General features: G+C 37.0%; 1 protein-coding gene across 1 annotated transcript in view; it reads right to left on the reverse strand.

Moving 5' to 3' along the window:
* PTPRQ (protein tyrosine phosphatase receptor type Q) overlaps window positions 1-23,500 on the reverse strand; it is a 237,961-nt gene that overhangs the window by 59,812 nt on the left and 154,649 nt on the right. Inside the window, exons 45-46 of the mRNA XM_087814520.1 lie at window positions 9,613-9,734; window positions 5,335-5,521 (exon numbers count right to left, since the gene is read on the reverse strand). Of these exons, the coding sequence (XP_087670646.1) occupies window positions 5,335-5,521; window positions 9,613-9,734 (309 nt within the window). The remainder of the gene's footprint in view (window positions 1-5,334; window positions 5,522-9,612; window positions 9,735-23,500) is intronic.

The following is a 23,500-nucleotide window of genomic DNA, read 5'->3' on the forward strand; positions in this document are numbered from 1 at the left end:
TTTCTTATTTATTTAGCTTTATGTATGCATTTACTGTTATATAGAACACATTTCCATGACGAGTACAATTTAATTAAAAATAACACAGACTCACAGGAAGCTGCAAAAATCACACACAGTCCCAAGTAACCTTCCCCTAGCTTTCCCCAGTGGTGACATCTTATAAGTATAGTTTAATATCAAGCCTGGAAACTGACATTGGTACAATGCTGTTAATAAGAGTACAGACAATATTCAAATTTAACCACTTTTTCATGCTTTCTTGTTTGCAGTTCTATACAATTTAATCCCATGTACAGATTCCTATAAACATCACAAGAAACAAGATACAGAGCAATTTCATCACCATAAAGGAACTTCCTCCTCCTGTCCCCTTGTATTTGCCCTCCATGCCTCCCCACAACACTAATAATTCTCCATCTCCATAGTTTTGTCATTTTGAGAATGACGTAATGACTGGGAGGTTCATCAGAGTTCTTGCATGTATCAATAGTTCATTCTTTTATCGTTTCTGAGTAGTGTTCCCTTATATGGGTGTACCAGAATTTGTTTAATCATAGAAAAACATTTGGGCTGCTTCCAGTTTTTTTGTTATCACTAATAAATCTGCTATTAACATTTACATACAGATGTTTGCATGAACACAAGTTCTCAATTCTCTGATAAATGCCTGAGAGGGCAATTGCTGGATCATGCGGTAAGTGCATGTTTGGTTTCATAGAAGATTATGAAAGTATTTTCCATTGTGGCTCTACCCTTTTATAGTTGCTCTAGAAATATCTGAGAAATCCAGTCTTTCTGCATCTTTGCCAGGGCTTGGTAGTCTCACTATTTTTAAAATTATTATTTTACCTGTTCTAGAAGATGCATAGTGATATCTCATCGTGGTTTTAATTTGCATTTTTCTAATAAGTAATGATACTGAAAATCTATCTTATCATGAGTTTATCTGCCAGTCATATTTCCTTCTTTGGTGAAATTTCTTTTGTCAGCTTTCATATTGGATTTGTTAGTATTGAGTAGTATTGAGTTTTAAGAGTTCTTTATATAACCTAGATATTCCAGTTTATTTTTGATAAACATGTTAGCTGAACATGTAACTAAGTATCAATAAATTATTGTGAAAGAAAATGATATACATGAGGATAAAATTATTTTATGAATATAGTTCATAATAAAAATATATTTTATGAACTAGTTCTTACTACACTACATAATTAGTGCTCTTTATATAAATAACTGATTGAATGAATATATCTGTTTTGATCAAATTGAAATGGATATTTTCTTTTATTCTAAGTAAAAAATTTCCACAAAGAAGGCTGTTAATATTTGGCTGCTAGTAGTTCAGGTATAATCTTTATTTTCTTGCAAACATCTTTAGAGATAGTGCCCTGTGGCAAGCAAAAATAAGTAAATAAATAAGTGAGAGGAAACAAGGTGGCGCGTAGGTAACAGCTGCACCCGCCGCCTCCCGCAACCACATCAAAATTCCAACTAAAATACAGAACCAGCATCACTCAGAGCCTCCTGAGATCTGGCTGCACAGAAGCCCCACAGCCAGGGACCTGAAGGAGCATCGAGACCGGGAGGAGGGGCGGAGACGCAGGCGGATCGGGGCTGAGTCCCGGAGATGCAGCAGCGGGCCCACACCCGGTGCTGCGGTTGAAACCCGGGAGGGAATCTCCATGGTGGAGGTTTCCCAGAGGAGCGAGGGGCCCCAGACCCACAGCAGGCCCCAGCCCAGGGCTCCACGGCTGTGAAACCAGCGGGGACTGTCGCTGAGGGTCGCGGAGGCTGCGGGAGCCCCAGCAGCTCCTCTAAAGGGCCCGGCACGGACTCACTCGGACGCTCCCTCTGAGCCCAGCGCCGGGCAGCAGCCTGAAAGGACCCGGGACACTCGGGGAGGAACTAACCTGCTTGGAATCGGGCGGGAGGTGGAGGGGCGGCTTCCTCCCAGGCAGAAGGGCTGGCAGAGGCCATGGCTCCTGTGGCGAGTCCTCCCCGCACACAGCCGGCAGGCAGGCGCCATGTTTGAGTCGCCAGCACCTGACTCTCACCTTTGGCCCCGCCCCATGATTCCCGAGGCCCCGCCCCTCCCCACCTGCAGCTCATCCAGGCCATTTCCAGGGGCTTTTCTGTGCAAGTGGCCTCTCGAGCCTCATGCTTAGGACTTTCCTAAAATCTCTCAAACAAGAGGCAGCGGGCCCCATACGGCTTGATAAGTGGCCCCAGGCCTGGCACTAGCGGCAGCTGCATTGGCTCATAGCTTGGCTTCTCCTGGACACCTCCAAGCCCAGCACAACTACAGTAGCAGCCAACTACAGTTTGTTGAGTAGCTCTTGCTGGGTGGCCCTGGGCAAGGCACTGGACAAGGCTGATTTTGCACCTCCCGGGAGGCCCCAGAGGCAGTGCACCTGGTGGTCAGACTCGACCACACTGGATCACAACCCTACCACATCCACGAGTGACACACTCAAGGGGTGCACTTGGTGAACACCAAAGCTCCACGGAAGTAAATCCTGCTCCATAGGGGTGTCTCCAGCACAGCAGCTCTTTGACTGCAGTTGCAGCTGGTCCTCACAGCCGATTGGCCTAGGGGTCAGTTCCTCCCAGGGACACCAACAGCAACCAAGGCTCAACTACAACAGGACAGAGCACACAGCCCACACAGGGGAGGACCTAGAAGGTCCAGCTCAGGTGACTGGGAGGCTGAGCCACTGGACCCTACAGGACACCTACTACACAAAGCCACTCTACAAACTCCAGGAGACATAGCAGCTCTACTAATACATAGAAACAAACACCTGGAAGCAGCCAAAATGTGGGGGCAAAGAAAACTGTCACAAAGGAAAGAATAGAAGAAATCTCTAGAAAAGGAACTAAATGAAATAAATCCAAGCAAGCTAACAGATACAGAGTTCAGAATAATGGTTATAAGGATGCTCAAGGATATTAGTAAGAGTATGATGAAAATAATTGAGAAAATCAATGACATAATAAAGGACCAATTTGAAATGAAGGCTACCCAAACTGAAATGAAGAATAATTTACAGGAAATCAACAGTAGAGTAGAGGACGCTGAGAATCAAATCAGCAATTTGGAACATGAGGAAACAAAAAACACCCAACCAGAAGAGCAGAGAGAAAAAAAGAATCCAGAAATATGAAGATAGCATAGGAGCCTCTGGGACAATTTCAAGAGCCCCAACATTCGTATTATTGGGGTACCAGAAGGAGAGGAAAGAGAGCAAGAAATTGAAAACCTATTTGAAAAAATAATTACAGAAAACTTCCCCTACTTGGGGAAAGAAATAGGCTTACAAGTCCAGGAAGCACAGAGGGTCCCAAACAAGAGGAACTCACAGCAAGACACATCATAATTAAAATGCTAAAGGTTAAAGACAAAGAGAGAATCTTAAAAGCAGCAAGAGAAAAGCAATTAGTTACCTACAAGGGAGCACCCATATGACTGTCAGCTGATTTCTCACCAGAAACCTTGCAGGCCAGAAGGGAGTGGCAAGAAATATTCAAAGTGATGAAAAACATGGAACTACAACCAAGATTGCTCTACCCAGCAAAGCTATCATTTAGAATTGGAGGTCAGATAAAGAGCTTCTCAGACACAGAAAAGCTAAAGGAGTTCATCAGCACCAGACCAGTACTACAGGAAATGTTGAAGGTTCTTCTTGAACAAGAAGCTAATGAACAAAAGAATCTGATGAACTAAATAGATCCAGATACATTGATGCATGTAACAGACGATCATATTTCAGAGGAAAGAGGGAAGGAGGGGTGCAGGGTGGGAAGAGATTAACCAAAGAAGTTATATGCATATATGCATAACCCATGGACACAGACAATGAAGGGGTGAAGGCCTGGGGAGGGGGTGGGAGCGAGGTGGAGGGGGTTAATTGGAGGAGGAAATGGGACACCTGTAATACTTTCAACAATAAAGATAAATTAAAAAAAAACTAAAGATAAATAAACTAAAAATAAATAAATAACAGTGAAAAAAAAAGAGAATGAGATAACATGTTATTGTGCCAACTATCATATTTTAAGTACAAAAATACATAACTAAAATAAAGGTTAAACTGCTTCAACACACATTTTCACAACATTAGCTGTTAAACATTTTTAGGATACATAAGAATTACTTAGTATATATTCTTTTTACAAGAGATGTTTCTCAAAAATAAGATCAGGATTAAAGTTTCACGAGTGGAAGAATTCTTTAAATGCGGGAAAGAACTTCCTAGTCTCCAAATACATTTGGTTTTACATCTAAAATTTGACTTACAGATGTTCAGGAAAAGCTTATTAAACTACAATATCCTTGGAAGAGGTAAAACATTAAGATTTGCAATCAATGCTTTATGGCATGAATGTGCGTAAGTTCAGCAGCATCTTTCCTCACAGGTAGGCAGGATGAGGGAGAACAACTGTAAGAAAATAGATACCTGGGATATACGTGGCAGCAAATTTGAAACAAGTGGAATTTTAGGGTTCAGAGAATAAGATGCACTTTTTAATTTAGAACCATAACAACAAACAATACAGTAGATAACATAATGAAAAGACTAACTAAAAATTATTTTTACCTCCTCTACTTACCTTACAGATAGCAACAAATAAACTATAGCAACACATCCCTTTCCAAAGACATATCTGGTGGCAAAGAACATCAGGAGTCTGCAGGAGGATGGGGCAAGCGAGCTCTGGGAAGCTGACTTTCCACATTTAATTCTTATTGGTTACAATCTTATTATTCATTCAGACCCTGTTCATAGGAACTTGAGGAAATCTGTATGGATTCTGACATTTATCAAGTAGATTATATAATAAAACATGTCACTTAACTAAGTGAAGAAAACAGATATGGTAAATGCGATTGGATTCTAATTTTGACTTCCAGATTATTTAATAATAGAGTATTATCACTTTAATGTACACTCAAATCATGAGACAGAATAACTAAAATGGAGTTTTAGGTGAAGCATTTTTGGCTACAGACAACTGGGAAAATCATCTCTTCAGCAAGGTAACTATTTCTGAAACACTTTGTGTTTAAATAAATAGGAAAAAAAAGTATAAGTGCGTTTATTATGAACTAATTTATTTTTTTATTTACAAGGATTGGTTATTCTACATAATTCCACTTTGCCTCAAAAATAGAAAGCTTCACTTTTGTCAATCACAGTGAGTCATTGACTTTTATATTCATATGCGTTAAAAAATTTTTTGTAACATATTTTAGGGAGGGGTGTGAGAAACTGTAAGAAAGATACCTAACTAGGTCAATTTTTAGCAATGATGAAAAATATGCCTTACCTGATTCTAAAGTAGTGACAATAACTTCAGCACTCGACTTTCCTTCTACATATGCAGCACTAACGTTGCCAGTGAATGCAGTGATCACCACAGAATACCTCGTGAATATTTTTAAATCTTTAATTTCTATGGTTTTATTTTCTTCATTTGACTTGATTAAGGAAATATTAAATTCATCACTGTCTACCTATAGGAAAAAATAGCTAACAATTAAAGGAAGCAGCACTTGAGATACAAATCACTAAAATATAATAATACAAAGCTACATGTGATATATTTATCTGGTCAAGACTTAAATTAGAGTTGACCCTTGAACAACATGTGTTCGAACTATGTGGGTCAACACAGATGATGCAGATTTTTTTCAATGAATATCTGTACAGTTTTCAATCTGTGGATAGGAGTCTACAGATGCAGAGGGCTGCCTGTATGCATTCATCTGTGCCATTTATGTCGGGGCTTGACCATCTGAGGCTTTTGGTATCCACAGGTGGTCCTGGAACCAATCCCTGTGGACACTGAGGAATAACAAGTTTTGGCAGAGTCAAAAGTTATATGCAGATTTTCAACTGTGTAGGGGTTGGTGCCCCTAACCCCTGTGTTGTTCAAGGGTAAACTGTATTTTTTTAAAGAAATTGTTCTGGGAAATCTAAAGTGTTACTTTAACAGTTTACTAATTAGCAATTTTTTTTAACAATTAAAAGTAAAAGAAAAAACAATTAATGCATCAAAAATCATCAGAATCAAGCAAAAATCATCTCTGCAGTCAATGAAACACTACTTTCTACTCCAGTTTTATATAAGAAAGAATATAGGTTTTGGTACTCAACCATCAAGGGTTCAAATCCCAACTTAGTTACTTAATAGCTCTTACATAGCATTTGTCAAGTCACTTATGCTCTCTGCATCTTACTGTCTGTGTATGTAAAATGGGTGATAACATGTATTTACACTGTTTTGTTGAGATTTAAAAAAAATAGATCTGAAGTATTTTATTTTATACCCTGCTTCACAAAAAAGAAACACATTTTGTAACATAATTCAGGATATTGTTATTCATAACATAATTCATAAAGTCACTTTTCAGGTATAAAGAAGTATGTACATGTACATATACAATTTTCAGAAATACAACTTCTTTTTGAAATACACTTAGTATTTTCTGTTCTTTATAATTTTATTCCAGTTCATTTTAAAATGCTGGTCTCGATTGCAGTTTGAAAAACTCTGAACTAGCACGATGTATGATGCTGGATAAGAACTCAACTGTAGATGTCATAATTATTAAGTATGCACAGCTTAATATCCTTAGGTGTCCGAAATATAGTTGTATAATTTATTTGAACATGGTGTATCTTTGGTGGACAGTCTGGACTATTCACTGGAGGAATTAAACATAGCTAAAGTTTCTACCGCTAGGGAAACTCTTCCTGAGATGGGCATCAGAAAATGTAAAATCCTATTTTGCATGCTCCTCTCAGGTACATGATTTTGAAACACTCTAGAACAAATTATATATATTGTTCACGGTATTAAGTTCATTGTCAACTTGACCCTCCCTGGTAACTTTGAAAGATGGCTTTTTGTTCAGTATATGGTCTTCAAATGTTCTTTTTTAAGGGCTTTCTTAACTTAATGCAATGTTCATATGAGAAACACAACAAAAGGCTGATACATAATATCAGCACTGAAAAAAGTCAAATAGATGGCTCCCACCTTAAGACAGAGCAGTGGAGGAGATGTTCCGCTGCTCTAACATGGCAGGAAAAGAAATTAGCCTAGAAATCCAATTGATGAGGTGCATATTCCTACTGGTAGAAAGTGTGTGTTTAATTAGTTGTCAATATTCAAATATCACATGAACATCTGGCTTTTAAATTTTTCCTTAAGCCTAGGCTTATATTCGTGATGGGTAACAACTGTCTGGAGATGAATGACAGCTGATTCTTATAACGGGGCCTGGGCCTCCAGGTCATCACTGCCCCGCCCCATTGGCTTCATTCTGACGACTCATTTATGTTATTTGCCCGACCACAGAGCTACTTCAACTCTGATTTTGTAGAGTTGAGGTGAATTCCTCAACATTCCATAACAACTAAGTAGCTGACATGGGATCTGCAGTCAGGTGGTTCAACAGTCTAGAACAGTCTACACTACCATAAGTTCACTGGGCATGATCACACAAAGTAAAACTAAACTATCCCAATGCCTTCCATGAAAACAACGGATAACAAATATGGAGAAGTAAAAATATGACACAGCATGCACGTGATCTAATACGTCTTAAATAATATTTAATAAAATCCAAAAAGAATGCTAGGTCTTCATATTTAGCTTGTGTAAAATTTATCTTCTTTCACTAAACCTACTCAGTCTTTGTTATTGTTAACCAGTATTTGTCCACTTACCCAGCACTGATGCCTCAGACCTTTTTGATTCATCATATCCCTTTAATCGGTTCCAAGGTTGTTTGCTCATATTATATTTGATCGCCAATTATTATTATGAAACATTTTTATTTATTTTTGAAGTGTGGTAGTTTTATATACAGTATCCGTAATTAGACTGGTTCCATTTCTCTCCTTTTTCTTTTCCACCGCCTCCTTTCCCTACTTGATAAACCAAGCCCCAGAACAAATTTAACCTGCTCTGTGAAGTCTTATCTATATCCTGTGTCTTCCATAACAGAAACCTTAATTACTTTGTTAGTTTTTATTCCAAAAAAACTGCATACCTCACACTCTATAATTAGCTATTTATATTCTAGTGTCTCCCACTACAGTATGAACTATTTGAGAACAAAACTTTGTGTGTCATCCTTGTTTTGGTAAATAGAGGCTGCTCAAGAAATATTTGTTACATAAAAAGATAAAGATAACAATGAACAAATGACTACAAAATGCATTAATTTTCAGTAGAATCATCCAGGATGATATCTGTGCCCAAATATTTTTATTGAAAGTGGTCAATTTTTGCTTAATTTGAGTCTTGTAGGAGAATACTTGTATGTCCTCATGGCTAGTATTTGGCAAAATCCAGGCTGCACCATGAGCCCTAAATTCAATGATATGTGCTCTTCCTGGGTCTGGGGGCCAATGGTTCTTTAATGTAGATAGTTATATATTAATGAAATGAGCTGCAGATAAGCTCTATAAAGAATATGACCACATCTGACTTGTTCAGTTGTACATATGCAGAACTTAGAATAATGCTGGCATGTTGGATTTACTTAAAAATTTGTATTGAATTAATGAACAGAGGAAGGACCTAAATGACTACCTGGTTCCAAGAATCCCAGGAAAACTATGAAGTGCTAGTATCTGTTTGAATTCTTGCTATCCTTGATCCAAAGTGGATTTGGTGAGTATATATTTCAATTTGGCAAATTTTATTTGTTATTTAATGGCTGTTCCTTTTTCCTCTCACAGCACTGTCTGCTGGTCTTAGCCAAGTCTCGGTTATGTAAGAAATTATTTATCGTGTCTGTGCCTCTCTTGCCTTTATGCAAAATGAAGATAGTAATATTTACATCAAAATGTGGTTAGATAAGGCATGATAATGCAAGTGAAAAGAAAATAATAAGCTCTGATGTTATTTGGGATATATCTCTCCTAATGCTCTTCTCCCTTTTCATTTGGTATTATGAATCCTTTTTCACTGTATTTTAAACCAGTGTATTATTATCAATTTAACCACTTGTTTATATACACCATCTACACCCTGAGGATCAATATATAATAATAATCATGTTATTATGTTTTGCATTTATTGAGTACTTATTATGTGTCAGGCAATGTTTTAAGTTCTTTAGGCATATTAACTAATTTAGTTAGTCTTCATGAAATCTCTGCACTCTAGATAATGTTATCTATTATTAATCTTTATTTTACAGATGTGGACACTGAAACACAGGTTAAATACATTACCTAAAGTCTAATAGAGCTAGTATTAAAATACAAATAGTTGGTTCCAAAACCTGTATTTATTTCTTTTTAATTAAATATATTGGGGTGACAATGGTTACTAAGATTATGTAAGTTTCGAGGGTACAGTTCTGATACATCATCTGTACATTGCACTGTATACCTACCGCTCAAAGTCAAATCTTCTCTCATCATCATAGATTTGACCCCCTTTACCCTTCACTACCCTCTCACCGCCCTTCATATGGTGACCACCATATGTTGTCTGTGTCTATGAGTTTTCTTCGTTTGTTTTTCTTGTCTGTCCGTGTCCATGCTCTATACAACCTTCTGCAGAAGGTAAGACCAGCCTTACCGATTCGACATCTATCAGATAGAAGGTCGGTCCAGTAAGGACAGCAGGTTCACTCCAGCTGATGTTGATGCTAAAAGGTGATGTTGCTACCACATACACATTTTCAGGAGGACCATCTGGAGCTATACAAACAGAAAATCATTCATTCATCAACACTTGAAGTAGTATTTGCTACAGTACAATAATAGGAAGATATCATGAAAAATGGATAGCCCTAATGAATGAATTATGCATTAATTTATAGCTCACAGCACCCTAAAGGTGTTGGTAAATAAAAACGTGGAATTCCTTTCCAAATTACTATACGTAAAGAACTTTCACTTAAGGCATTAATGGTCATACATACATGTTTTGTTTTGTTTTGTTTTTTTAATACTCACCTGAAGATATTTTTCCATTGATTCTTTTAGAGAGAGTGGAAGGGAGAGAGGGAAGGGGAAAGAAAGAGAAACATCGATGTAAGAGACGCACTGCTTGGCTGCCTTCCACATGCACCCTGACCGGGGCTGGGTTCCGACCTGCAGCTCAGGTACCTGCCCTTGACGGGGAATCAAACCCGAGACCCTTCTGTGCGCCGGCTGACACCGACCACTGAGAAACACTGGCTAGGGCCACACAGACACGGTTTTTAAACTCAAAATAATATTGAAAAGATTTACTACTGCTAAAATAAATCTTTTTTGTTTTTTATTCTAAAATAGATAGCCTAATAATGTTGTTTTAAGAAAACTTGTAAAACATATTAGACTACAGAAAAGTGAAACTAGCACAAGGTAATTAAATTCAAAATGTATTGTCAGATGAATGCAAATTGGGCTGATTTTATTTTTTCCCTGAGGGGGTAGCATAGCAAGTAAATTATACAACTGATCCTGTTATTACAAATGTAAACACTGCTGGATTCATTGTGATTACAAACAAATTCTTTAATTTGTTCTACTTTTATTATTGTTTTCTCATCAAGAGTGCAAAACAAGGGATAATATTTTAAGGAATTGACTGATGAAACCCCTTGTGTAAGCTTTCTCTTTTTTATTAAATTTATTGGGGTGACATTGGTTAATAAGACCATATAGGTTTCAGGTGCACATTTCTATGATACATGATCTGTCTATTGCATTGTGTGCCCACCACCCACAGTCAGATTGTCTTCAGTCAGTCAGAGAAAAGCTAAGAACCATATGATTTAGCTCATATGTAGGATTTGAGTTTTCAATTTGTGAAACTGCTGGGTGTGAGAAGGGTTTCTAGAATGCCGTCATGGACGCTGATCGAGGGACACAGCTGTACATGTTTTCCCCTCCTTTGTCCCTAGTTGATTCTAGAGGCATTAAAGATTGAGAAATAAGTATTTTCCAGTATTTCTAATTTTTAAATCCACATAAACAAGCATTACTGGACAAATACTATTCTATAGATCCTGAGAAGGTACAGAGAGGAAGATAAAATATTCCCTTCCTCGAATAATTTATAAAAGGGGAAAGCTGTGTGACCTTGGTCAAACAACAAAATTTCTGTATCTCAGTTTCCTTCTCATATGCATATTTTATAGCGTTTTAAAAAGAAATATGAAGATAAAACATGTGAAACTGACCAGTAGAGTGTTTGGCCCATCATTGTTAATTAATACAATATTTTATAATAAAGGCCAAAGTAAAGATAAGGCCTAATTAGAAAAACAAATAATCAATGAGAGGGCAAAGGGCAAAGTGGTGAATACAGATGGGCCAGGAAGTCAAGGTAAAGTTGCACAGAGGAGACGGGAACTGAAGAGGCTTTGAAAGATGAGAAGGATTTTGATAATCACAGGAGCAGGTTTAGGGGCACTTCAAAGACACAAACAAAAGGATTCACAGACAGACAGAATTTTATTACTATAGAATTGCTTTCTTTAGTAATCTTATGTTTATTATGTTATACAATAAAAGTACTACTCTAGGAAGGGGTCCAAGCACTTCACCAGACGGCCAGAGGAATCCGTGGTTCAGAAAAGATTCAGAATCCCTAAATTCAAGGAATAGAGATGCCACAGAGACACCAGGGTTCGTGGAGGAATATAGCTGGGAATAAGCTTCAGATAGTAACTTGGGAGCTAAGTTAAGGAGCACTTGACTATTTTGTTAAGGAGTTTGAAGTTCATTCTTTAAACAGTGGGATGCCACTGAAGGTTTTTGAGAAAACTCAGGCAGCTACGAACAAGGTAAGTGCTTTGAAGCATTGAGTCCATATAGGCTACTTCCAAAACACCAGGTGAGGTATGAGACCCTAAATTAGAATAGCGACAGTAGATATTGATAGGAGGATATGAAACATAGAGTCATTTAGAAAATTTAAGAATATATTAGCTTATTAGATGTGCACACAAACTGAGATAGAGGAAGTAGTAAAGGTTATCTCATGTATTACTACTGGGAGAATGCTCATACACTTCACCGCAACAGCACATTAAGGAACAGATACTGGTTTGGGGGAAGGATAATACTATGGAGGGGGATCATTGAGATGGATTCATACTCACTGAATCTGAGAAACTCATGAGAACTGAGGTGCCTATCTGGCAATTAGAAAGATGAGACTGAAACTAGGAAGACAAGATGGAAAAGGTTTGTTTGTTTAATTTCAGATAATTCCTTACAAACTGAGGTAGGATAAATATGGCAAGTATATCTGGTTCAAGTGATTCACATGTTCTGAAGAGAGCTTAAAGGTTTATTTCAATACCAGAAAGGTATTTAAGATGTTCATAATAGTGACAATCTTCAAACTATGAATGAATTATCTGTACTTAGAACATAATTTTAAGAGAGATTATGTGGGACTTAGTGGCAAACTCAGCCCATAAAATTTTTTTTAAAAATAGCATTGAAATAGTTTAATAACAATAATAAAATGTTACTATAGAGAGGTAATTTTCAACTGGTGTGCTACAAGAATTTTTTAAACATGCAATAGCTGTTTAGTCAGGGGCACTGACCTCTTTTCCCTTAGATTGTCAAATAAAATAAAATAAAAGACAACAGCCAACATAACAAAGGTTATCCAGTGTGAATTAAAATTGTATTTATTTATTTTTGTTAGGTTGGCAAAAATACGGTACATGCTTTGGTGTGCTACAGAATTTTAGTAATTAGTTTATGTGTGCCATGAGATGAAAAGGGTTGAAAATCACTGCTATAGAAGAATCTAGCAAATATGTATAAGAAAGTTTCTGTGGGAAAATGCCTTTGGGATGCCAAACATATCCTTCCTACTTGTACCTCTTCTGACCCTTGGGCAATACTCTAAACACTGACTCACAGACCCAGTCCAAACGACCCAGGGAAGCATCCAGGGGAGGGAGAGAACAGAAGATGCCCCAGGATGCAGAGATTTGATGAGCTGAGAGGTGCAATAATGATGATAGAATTGGGTTCGATGACTATAGTAGAAAAACTCATGGAATCTGCATATCCTGACATCTTCAGTCTTATTACTTCTAGCTTTATGAAAACCGACTCAAATTTTAGCATAATTTGTTTAGGTTATTATACATAGCAAACAGGCATGATGGGAGCTCTCCCACCATCAGCATAATTAATTGCTTTTGAGTGTCCTCACAGCATATTGCACTCAATTTGCAAGAGTGTCAACCCTCTTCCTTTTCAAACTGGATATTCCTTAGAAATGCTATGCCCACCTCCCTAACAAACAGCAGCTCTGAATCTTTTCATTCAATAGTTAAATCAGTGGATGGGCATCAGGACCAAGTATAACATTACTGATAATTATTACATACTCTCCTCATGGAGAAACATGCTTTGAAAAATATAAAATGTTTTGTGGATTTCAATGGCCTATCTTCTGCCTTTGACCCTGTAAAAGAGAATGGGCTCCAAGCTAAGCACCAGTGTATTAGTGCCCTTGATTATTAATGTTTTAGCAAAACTTGCCTTCTAGCTCTGTAAGAGCCATTGTGGGAGAAGCAATTTTCTGACAGGCCACACATTTCAAGTGGCATAAGACAGGAAAATATTTTTGACTTTCATTCTTTTTATTTATACCAAATGTTCCGTTGGCTTTTAGATGTAATCTATGTATTCATCCAACCAACCGATATTTATTGAGCACCTTCTATGTTCCCAGCACTAAAACACAAAGCCCACAGAAGCGATCAAGGTAGGTGTGGCCTCTCCATATAGAGCGTCCAGCATGTAATGGCTCCCTTCACTCTTCTTCACTTCTACCGTTCAGTGAACACCTACTACGTGCTAGGCACTTTTGAGATGCTGGAGGTTGAGATGAGAAACAAAGAGATGGGGATCATGAAACCTCTATTCTAGCGGAGGGAGACATAGAATATCTAAGTATAGTATAAAATTTGGATAAATATATAATATACAAGTAAAAGCTATACCATGTTAAGAACAATGAACCAGGATAAAGAGAATGGGGATGCCGACGGGAGCTGCTATGTTAAACACGGAGGCCAGGGTACGCCTCTCCAAGCAGGCGGCATTTACCAAAGGTTAGAAGGCGGTAAGGGAGCACGAGGATGTTGGAAGGAATGGTGTCACAGGATGGAAACTGGATAGTGCAAAGGCCCTGAGACAGGAGTAACAAGAACTCCAGTGAGTCAGAATGAGAGCTGGAGAGGAAATGGCCCAAGCTGTGTAGGGCCTTTGAGGCCACTGCTTAGGTCTTTGTAAGAACCGTTATCATGGGGTGTGGGGGGAGACAAATGCCATAGTTTATCATGGACTAGAATGGGCCTTTATAAATTTGGGTGCTTGGTCTCTAACTCATACCAGAAAGATGGGTCAGAATGAATTAGATCAAAAGAGGACAGACAGGCTATGTCTAGAATCTATTTCTTTCATGTACCTTTACAGAGTATAGCAAGTCCATGGCTGTCAGGGCTACACTTTTAAAACTAAATCATTCTAACAGGCAAACAAGGTGGCGCATTAGTGTGGCCCAGACATCACAAACAGCTAACTGAGCATTTTCTGTAGCTAAGAAAGTTGACAAGATTTTTCTGTGACTATGTTTATGGCAGCTTGTGGTTGGAAATATTCCCAGGGAAATATATCCTCTCTTCTCTGCTCCATAGTCTGGATCTTTGGGGTCTCAACTAAGGAGAGGTCCAAAACCATTTCCCAAGGAAAACCTTGGCAAGTTTTGCAAATATGTCTACAGACCAGCTCAGAAAGCAGTATGATGCCTTATTCAGCTTCTAGTCTTTCATACTAAAATGTCAACCCTGTAATCGTCCCTTTAACACTAACAATCGAAGCCCTCATCAGGGAGTGTCTGCTACCCCAAGCAGAGCTAAGAGAAAATGACATTCAAAAATAATTCATGGCACGTAACAACCACTTGTACTACTAAATATTTTAAGGACTATATAGTAATCAATCACTATGAAAAGGCAAAGTATTTAGCCCCTTGCTGAGCTGCGCTTTAATGCCAGTTCTTAGAATTTTCCCAGTTTCTTTCTTTCTTTTTAGGAAACAATCACTCTAAACATTTTCATTTTCTGTAAACTTGATGAAATTGACGGTTTTGTTACAAAAGTGTTCCCTTTGTTGAATCTTTTGTGAAAACTTTCTCTTCAAATGTATTATACAATTTGTATACTTGAAGCATTAGAATATGATGGAATAGGAACTCTTAAATCTGAACTAAAAAAATAAAAGCAAAAACATACATAACTAAACTGATATATGAATATATTATATGTATATAATATACGATATATATTTCATCTGTACAAAACAATGAAAATGATTTGATTAATTCATAGATAATTTGAGAGAAATATTTAGAATACCATATGCTCATCTACTATAAAATAGTATCTAATTATTTTAGTATTTAAATATTATAGTTTTCTTGCAAGTATATAAAAATTTCAAGTTTCTTTTAGGTAACTTTCTCTTGGAAGCTATCAAAATTCCAAAATACATAATAAAATATATCCAGTATTATCTCTCTTATCACAATGTATACAGTAAATTATTTTTAGATTCACATAAGGAGAATACAAAATTATGACGGTTAACAATCAAAATAAAAGAAAGCTGATGGCAGTAAAGGTATGGGAGTTGAAATATGCCAGTTTAAAAGCTGAGTAATATATAAGCATCCTTGGGAGACTTTGTTTGTCTCCCCATAAACTGTCACATTCTGATTTAGGATTGTTTGTGAAATGAATCTAGTCAGTAATGGGCCAAGATATCACTATACCCTTTCTCTTATAAATCACAGCAATTTACTCAGCAGGAATGATCTATCCTATTCTCTCATTCCCCATAATCCAATCACTTCCTCTCACAAGCACTTTCCCCTGGTTTTCACAATAATGCATTTTCTGTAACTAACAACCATCATTTCCTGATTATCATGCTTCTATCCTTGCACAGGAATGTGGGTCTTGCGTGGGTCAGGGTCATCTTTCCCATCCATCTGTGTCCCCATGCTAAGTGTGTTAGCTGAAAGGTGAGTCTGGATAGACCATCATTTTGCCTAGTCCATATAAAAGTCTGAATGCCCCCAAGTCTGGGCCACTTTGATTAAGAACCATCAAATTTTGGTGTGTCTAATACTACACTTTCAGAATAAGCACATTCAAAGACTTATTAGTAACTTTGCCTTCGGCAGATCCCTGGAAATTTAATTTAATGATGAAAAACGTTGTAGAAAATACTCTATGGTTTTTAGTGCACCATGCTAGAGTGGCTTTCCTATAAGAATAAACATAAATAAATGATTTGACAGCAACTCAAAGGACAGAAAATCTTGAGCTCTGTACACAAATGATTTAAAGTGTCTGTACATCTATTTGAATTTAAGTTCAGTTTAAAGTTTATTTAAAGAGCCTACCCTTCTGGGTATTTTAGTTTCAGAATTTGGTACACTGGACCACCAGATTTCTAGCTACTGTCACCAGTACATGGACTCTTTTCTTTCTCAGCTATACAAATATTAGTGACCTCTAGGATTGGGAGTTGGTTTTGATTCAGCACACCTGGGAGAACTTGCTTTGAGTTTTAGAAATCTCAGGACTAAAGATGTGGCTGGGTATTTGGGTGTATTCTTTGTGTTTTATATAATTCAGGGCATCGAGGGCCCTGAAGAAGTTCAGCAGTTAGATTGACCACATTTCTGCAGGCTAAAAACATTTCAGGACATATCCCACTGCTTACAATACTGTGGTAGTCCACTGTCCTTCCTTGTATTAGATGTTTCCCTAGGGCTCAGTGATTTCACTGCCCAGTATGGGAGACTACTGTTGTATTAAATACCTCCTACTGCATTACAAGATTTTAATTTTATTCTATAGTTACATTTCCCAACAGCAAGATGGTATCACGAAGGGCAAATACTATAAGCCTAAGAAACTGCTGGTTTAGTCTATTTGAAAAGTACTGATGATGATTCCTGGACATCCACAGCAATAAACTTCATTGTATGATTTTTTCTTTGATGCTTAATTAGTAGTTTTCTGACTCATTTCGGACTGCAAAAAATATATACATATACAAAATACAAAAAAATCCTGCCACTTTCAATAATAGCTATGCCAGGTAAGACTGAAACTTCTCTAATAATAGTACCACTATTTTTAGAATCAGATCTCATCATATTTGGAATAGCATCCTGTTTATATAACAACTTTCTACAAGACTGGTTATCAAAATGTGATCTTCAGATCAGCAGCAACAATGTCACCTAGGAAGTTTTTAGAAAAGCAAGTTCTGAGGCCACACCCTAGCCTTACTGAATCCAAAGTCCTGGGTAGGCTCCAGCACTCTCTGTTTTAACAAGCCCCCCTGGTGATTCAAATGCCTGTGGTACAAGTTTAAGAACCGCTGCTTTACAACATCAACATACCATTTGAAAAAGCAGAGGCACTGCTCTTCAGTTTCGGTGACCAATGATTGCAACTTTTGGTAATAAAGCTGGCCGGGGAATTAAGTGACTGCTCTGTGAAGGCTGGGGAAGTGGTGGTGGAGGGCTTGGCAGCTGGTGATAAACATGGGAACGTGCATCCAACCAACAGACACGCCACAGACTGGTCTCCTCCCACCTTCCATTTATTTTAATTCTGGATGAACTAAAAGAGGTTTCTCCCTCCCATTCACAAAGTCCCTCAGGTGATAACAGACCAATGTGCTCCATAAGAACATAGGAAAACATCATTAGCTCCACTTGGAAGCTCTGTGTAGGAACAATTTGGAATAATTCAGATAAGGCCATCACCACATGGAGTGCTAGGGCCAGGGTAAATGTTGCTATTTTGTCTGCCCATTCATTGAATGCAGGTAAATTAAGGGTAAAATAAAGAAGAGAAGAAAAATAACAAAGTGTAGTTTAAGGTTATGTGTGTTAGGGAAAATCCCATCCAATTTATTTGTGAATGGAGATAGTTGGATCACTTACTAGAAGCTTGTATAATATCTCCAAGTCTTTCTTACTCCCAGTTGTCAAAAGATAACAATATTACATAGTGATAATCCTTAAAATGTCCTTTAACTGATTAGTTTTTAGTGCTTTTGCTGAAAAAAATATTCCATTTGTTTATGCAAATGGAATTTCAAATTATTTTTATTTTTATTCTGGAAAACTTGCCTAACAATCTGGCAAAAACTTTTGTGCCATTAAGTTTAGAGCTGAATAACCTGGCAACGGCTTTTGAAATAAATATATAGTTGAATGCTTTATTAAATACTTTAACTTGATATGCTTAGTATTTACTACATGCTTATTTCTTTTCTATCAGCAGTAATTCATACCTATGTTAATGAAAAGGAAAAATTAAGAAGTATTAATAATATAAAATAGACTCATTTTGTGAAATAAAAGGAACTGAACTTGTCAAACATGAAAAATTTTAATTTTCACAATAACCATGCAATATTTGAAAGATAAGTTAGACAAAAAAAATAATGAAAATCTGTGTAAACTATTTTGCAATATGGATTTTGACATTGGATACTTTCACATTAAAGTCAAATGTCTTCTTCAAGTTCAAATGCCATGTTCATTTAGTCTTTAATATTATGTATGAGGGTAGAAACATACATAAGACATGATCACCTGGTCACCTCTGCTTTTAAGAGGCTCAGAGCTCCACAAAAGAGAGAGAAATAAACAATTATGACACTACATGATCAATACTTTAGAAACAAGTTTTGGGAGATGGAATGGAAAGAGGAATTTATAGAAGGCTGCTCTTCAGAAGAAAAAAAAATCAGAGATTCTGGAGCACAAAGAAGAAAGAATAAGGCATGTATGGGGAATTTAAGCAAAATCATAAAAAACCTTATGCAGCATACAAAGAAGTATGATTTTTACACAACAAGAAAATAGACAACTGCCAAAGATTTTAAGCAGAGGGGAAAGCATGGTCATATAGGTGTATTCAAAAGCTGAGTTCAGTGGGGGTAGATAAAATGGGAACATAAAGACCATTTATATATCTTTTGTAATGATCTAGGGGATGAATTTTAAGGGTCTGGATTTAGAGACCCTGAACAGAAAAAAGTGAATTCGAGAAGTATTTAGAAAGTAAATTCAATAGGACTCAGACAGGGACTTGGGGGTGAGGATTGCTAGAAAGAATTAAAAGTGATTCCTAGATTGCTCATTTCAGCAGTTAGATGAATAATGGTACAACACACCGAGACAGGGCGCACACAGGAAAAGGTTTGAGGTGGGGAAGGGGCAATGGCGATATGGGGTCTGAGATGTCCGTGGAAACCTAAGTAGTCGTACTAGTAACTTCAACCTATAGGTCTAGAAAAGAGAGATGTTGCTTTTTTTAATTATTTAGTTTAGAGAGAGAGAAAGGGAGAGAAAGAAGGAGAGGGAGAGAGAGAGGAACATGAATTTGTTATCCCACTTATTTATGCGTCCATTGGTTGATCCTTGTATGCGCCCTGACCGGGGACCCAACCTGCAACCTTGGCGTATCGGGATCTAACTAACTGAACTCCCCGGTCAGGGCATGTTGTCTTGAATTACACATTTGGGACTCTCATATAATTAACTTAGAAGACTTTCAACAGCATCTAACTAATTTCATCATGTCTAGAATATATTATATTAATTTCCTCTAATGGCAGCAGGGTAGAGTCTATTCTAAAAATGCACCAAACCAAATAGCTGCTTTATGTCTTAGACTATATTTTTCCTATTTATTTATGGCCAAGGTCTCTTTTAATCATTATATAAAAAAGATAATATCTACTTCTGTTATGACCACATTCATCACATGATAAATGCATTACACCACAAAGAAAATAATCGAATAGCTCATTAACAATTTCTTATTCTAAAAAATGTTAAGGTATACTTTGCCCTCTATTTGGTTTTTCTTCTTTTTAGATCATAAAGTTGCATTCCTTGGAATCTTCTTTGATGAGGCATGTTTTGTTGAATTTTTTTAACCTAACAGATGTTTGGGTAGTTAAAATTCCTCATGAGTACGGTATCCTGTGGTTTTCACAACCTAAGTGCTACCCCAGGAATTTTCCTTCCTTGCTGTCTTCCAGTCCTGGTGGTCCATAGGAGACGCACATTATGAGAGTCCCAACTCATTCCGTACTAATTTCACACCCAGACTCTTTTAAAGTTGTACATTTCCTCAACATTGTAAGTACCTACTGTGTACCACAGAGATACTTAGCAGCTTTCCAGCCTATAGTCCTCCCCCAGCACAACTCAAATTGCTTTTGAGTATGGGGATAATCAGAAAAATAAGAGATTAGTAAAATGATCTGCAAGATTTTAATGTTTCAAGTTAAATATTTCTCCATTTGTAATTTTTGTGCTTGTTTGTATCTATATAGACTCAGCATGAAGTAGAGAGTTATGGCTATTACGCAGATGACTTAAGGAGAATAGCAATTTGGCTTCAATTGTCTAGATCAGAATATGTGGGAGAGAGAAATGTTAGCTTGTGTTGGCTGAATATTGTTTTCTTTACTCACCCTAGTGTACAGTGGTAGATCAGATTCAGAAAGTAACTCAATTTAATTCTCGGCTTGCATTCTAACTCTGCTGCCTGGATAATTTTTTTTTTTTAATGTATTTATTCATGTAGTCATTCATTTAGCAAATATATTTTTAAAAAATATATCTTTAGTGATTTCAGAGAGAAGAAAGAAGAGGGAGAGAGAGAGACAGAAACATCAATGATGAGAGAGTCATTGATCGAGCCCACAACCCAGGCATGTGCCCTGACCGGGAATCAAACCCCGATCGCCTGGATCCCAGGTTGACGCTCAGACGCTGAGCCACGCCTGGCCGGGCTGCTCCCTGGATCTTTAATTTGGGTTTTCTTCTTTACTAGCTCACAGGGAGTAAATACAACATATTTTCTAATTTTACAAGCCATTGTAGAACATTTAAAAATAATATTTATTATACAAACTGAGTTATCTTTTATTCAAGTTACTCAAAGTGAATAATTTGATTTCAAACTAGCCATCAATTGCTAGCTCCTTATCAAGAAGTTCCAGGTTTTGATAAGAGGTTCTATTCTGCTAAGAGCTTGGACCTAACAGGATGTCATTAGCATAAAATACACATATCTGAAATAGTAATTTTGTGCTAATTTATATTGTAGCTTTGTCTTTTCTATTATTCAAATAAGTTGTTCACTTTCATAATTTTATCTTCTCATATATTACTAAACAACATTTTTAAAAAATCAAAGATAGATAGATAATACAAAACTTACTAATTTTCTCCTTCCAGATTATTTTTTATGTTTGCAAAATGTCTACACTTTCCGTGTGTTTGGTCTGCAGAATCAACATCTAAGCATTACTTACTTTTAATTTTAAAGCAATTACTGCTTTCAAGATTTTTGTTGCTTGACTGTTCTAATTTCTTTTATTCTTATACAATATGTTAGTTCACCATATATATTATTTTGTAATAATATATGTAGTGTCTTTTATACCAAATGTAATATCAGATGATCTCTACTTGGCCTAATATAATAAAACTTTTTTTTACTGTACTATTATGAAATTCAAATATTATGTTTAGAAAAATGTCTCCTCAGTTCCTGAAACTAAAAGAACAACCAACTCATTCTCCGGACTTTCACAATTAACATAACTTACTATTCCCACTGATATACGAACACATATATGAAAAGCTAGTAGGTTTGAAAACACTAAGAAAAGTTATATGTATTATTACAAATTCTGAAATCCAGGGTGGGGCAAAAGTAGATTTACAATTTTGAGTACACAAAACAGTTTAGTCTTATATTATTATTTATTAATTATTGTATTATTTTCTATACAAACACTTGTAAACCTACTTTTGCTCCATTCTGTATATAAATATTTTCAATTTTCTCTTTTAATCACAGTAGAATAAAGGCAAATGCCCATGTATCCTCTGAAAATTAAAAAAATTTTTTTCTATTTTATTGATAAATAGCAAAGTAGAAAATCATCTCTCAAAGATAAAGAAATGAAACAAGGGATACGAGTGCCATAGAAAATCTAATTAAGTAAAGATAGACATTTTATGCTCGAATATTCTGTGATGGTAAATTAAAACTGTGGCAATGAGATTCTAGACCCAGAGAGAAAAAAAGGACCAGGTAAAAGAAAGATGACCTGGTCCCCCATGAGAAAGGCCCTCTGCAGATTAGTCATCAAGTGAAGCCCTGGAAACTGGGGTGAGGAGACACCAAGATTACTCTCTGCACTGAACCAGAACAAACACATACAAATCACCAGTGACCAAGAGAGACATCCTGGTAATGCTAGGAAAATAAGGGTGTGGGGTTTTTTTCAACTCACATTGATTGTGAAATATTTGAAATATTTTCCCATTATTCCTTTAAATCAGAGTGGGCAAAATAGAGTAGTAGGGAATAGAAAATAGCCACATTCTAGTGAGTGGGCCACAGATCTTAAAGGAGGCAGGAATGGGAGGGACCTGTATGGAAGGAATGGCAGTCAAGGGGAACAACTCCCAAATTTTCAGATTAAGAACATAGGATTCTTTAAAAATCCAATTTCCCAGTTTCATTTACCAGATTCTGAACTGATCACGTTATATGTTGAGTTATGCTAACCGAACATTTTCTCTCATAGTGTCTGGAGTGCCTGAAGAGACGGTGCATTCAGGAAGTCTGCCTCCTCATTCAGAGCAGCAGGTTGAAGCAGGTGCTACCCAAGTGAGATGCTTGTAAGGAACAGGGCGGAAACCCTTAGCGGCAACAGACAAACAGACGCAAGGTCTATTTAACAAAAGATTAAAAATTAGCTGCCCACAGGCTAGATCTAGGCTACTGATGTGCTTGGTTTGAGCAATTAAATGTTTTAAAATTAAAATAAAAACTGTCACAAACAAGAAATTTAGTGTTTTCACATTTTAAAAGCCCTAAGTTCCCTGTTGAAAACATCAGAATTCCTAATAGCACAGCCTGTCTATAGGAGAGTTATCGGCCAGAGGTGAGTGGTGGCTGCCCCTTTAGACGGTGCATTCTCTGTTAATTTGCCATGGTTGCCACCACTCCCAATTGCCTTATATCAGCTTGCTTCTTTCATTATGGTACCTGTCTGACCCTTTCAAGTAACTGCCAGTTGCCCCTGGGACTTTAAAGTTTATTCATTGAGCCAATGCCCATTTTTCTATCAAATCTGCACTTAGGATTTTATTTATTCTTACTGGCTGAAGCATCTAAAATCCCTAGCTTTACTGATCTGGAATCATTTAGGGAGAGGTATGAACTATAAAAAAGCTGGTCATGGGAAGATGAAGGTAAAAGAATATTCCAATCAAAAGGAATGGAGAGTGCAAAGGTCCAAATTCTAGGAATTTATTGTGTTGAGGCAACAGAAAAAATGTCCAGTGAGTGGAAGGTAAGAGTAAG

This window comes from Miniopterus natalensis, chromosome 2 (genome assembly GCF_054644295.1).
Source record: "Miniopterus natalensis isolate mMinNat1 chromosome 2, mMinNat1.hap1, whole genome shotgun sequence".
NCBI classification, from domain to species: Eukaryota; Metazoa; Chordata; class Mammalia; order Chiroptera; family Miniopteridae; genus Miniopterus; species Miniopterus natalensis.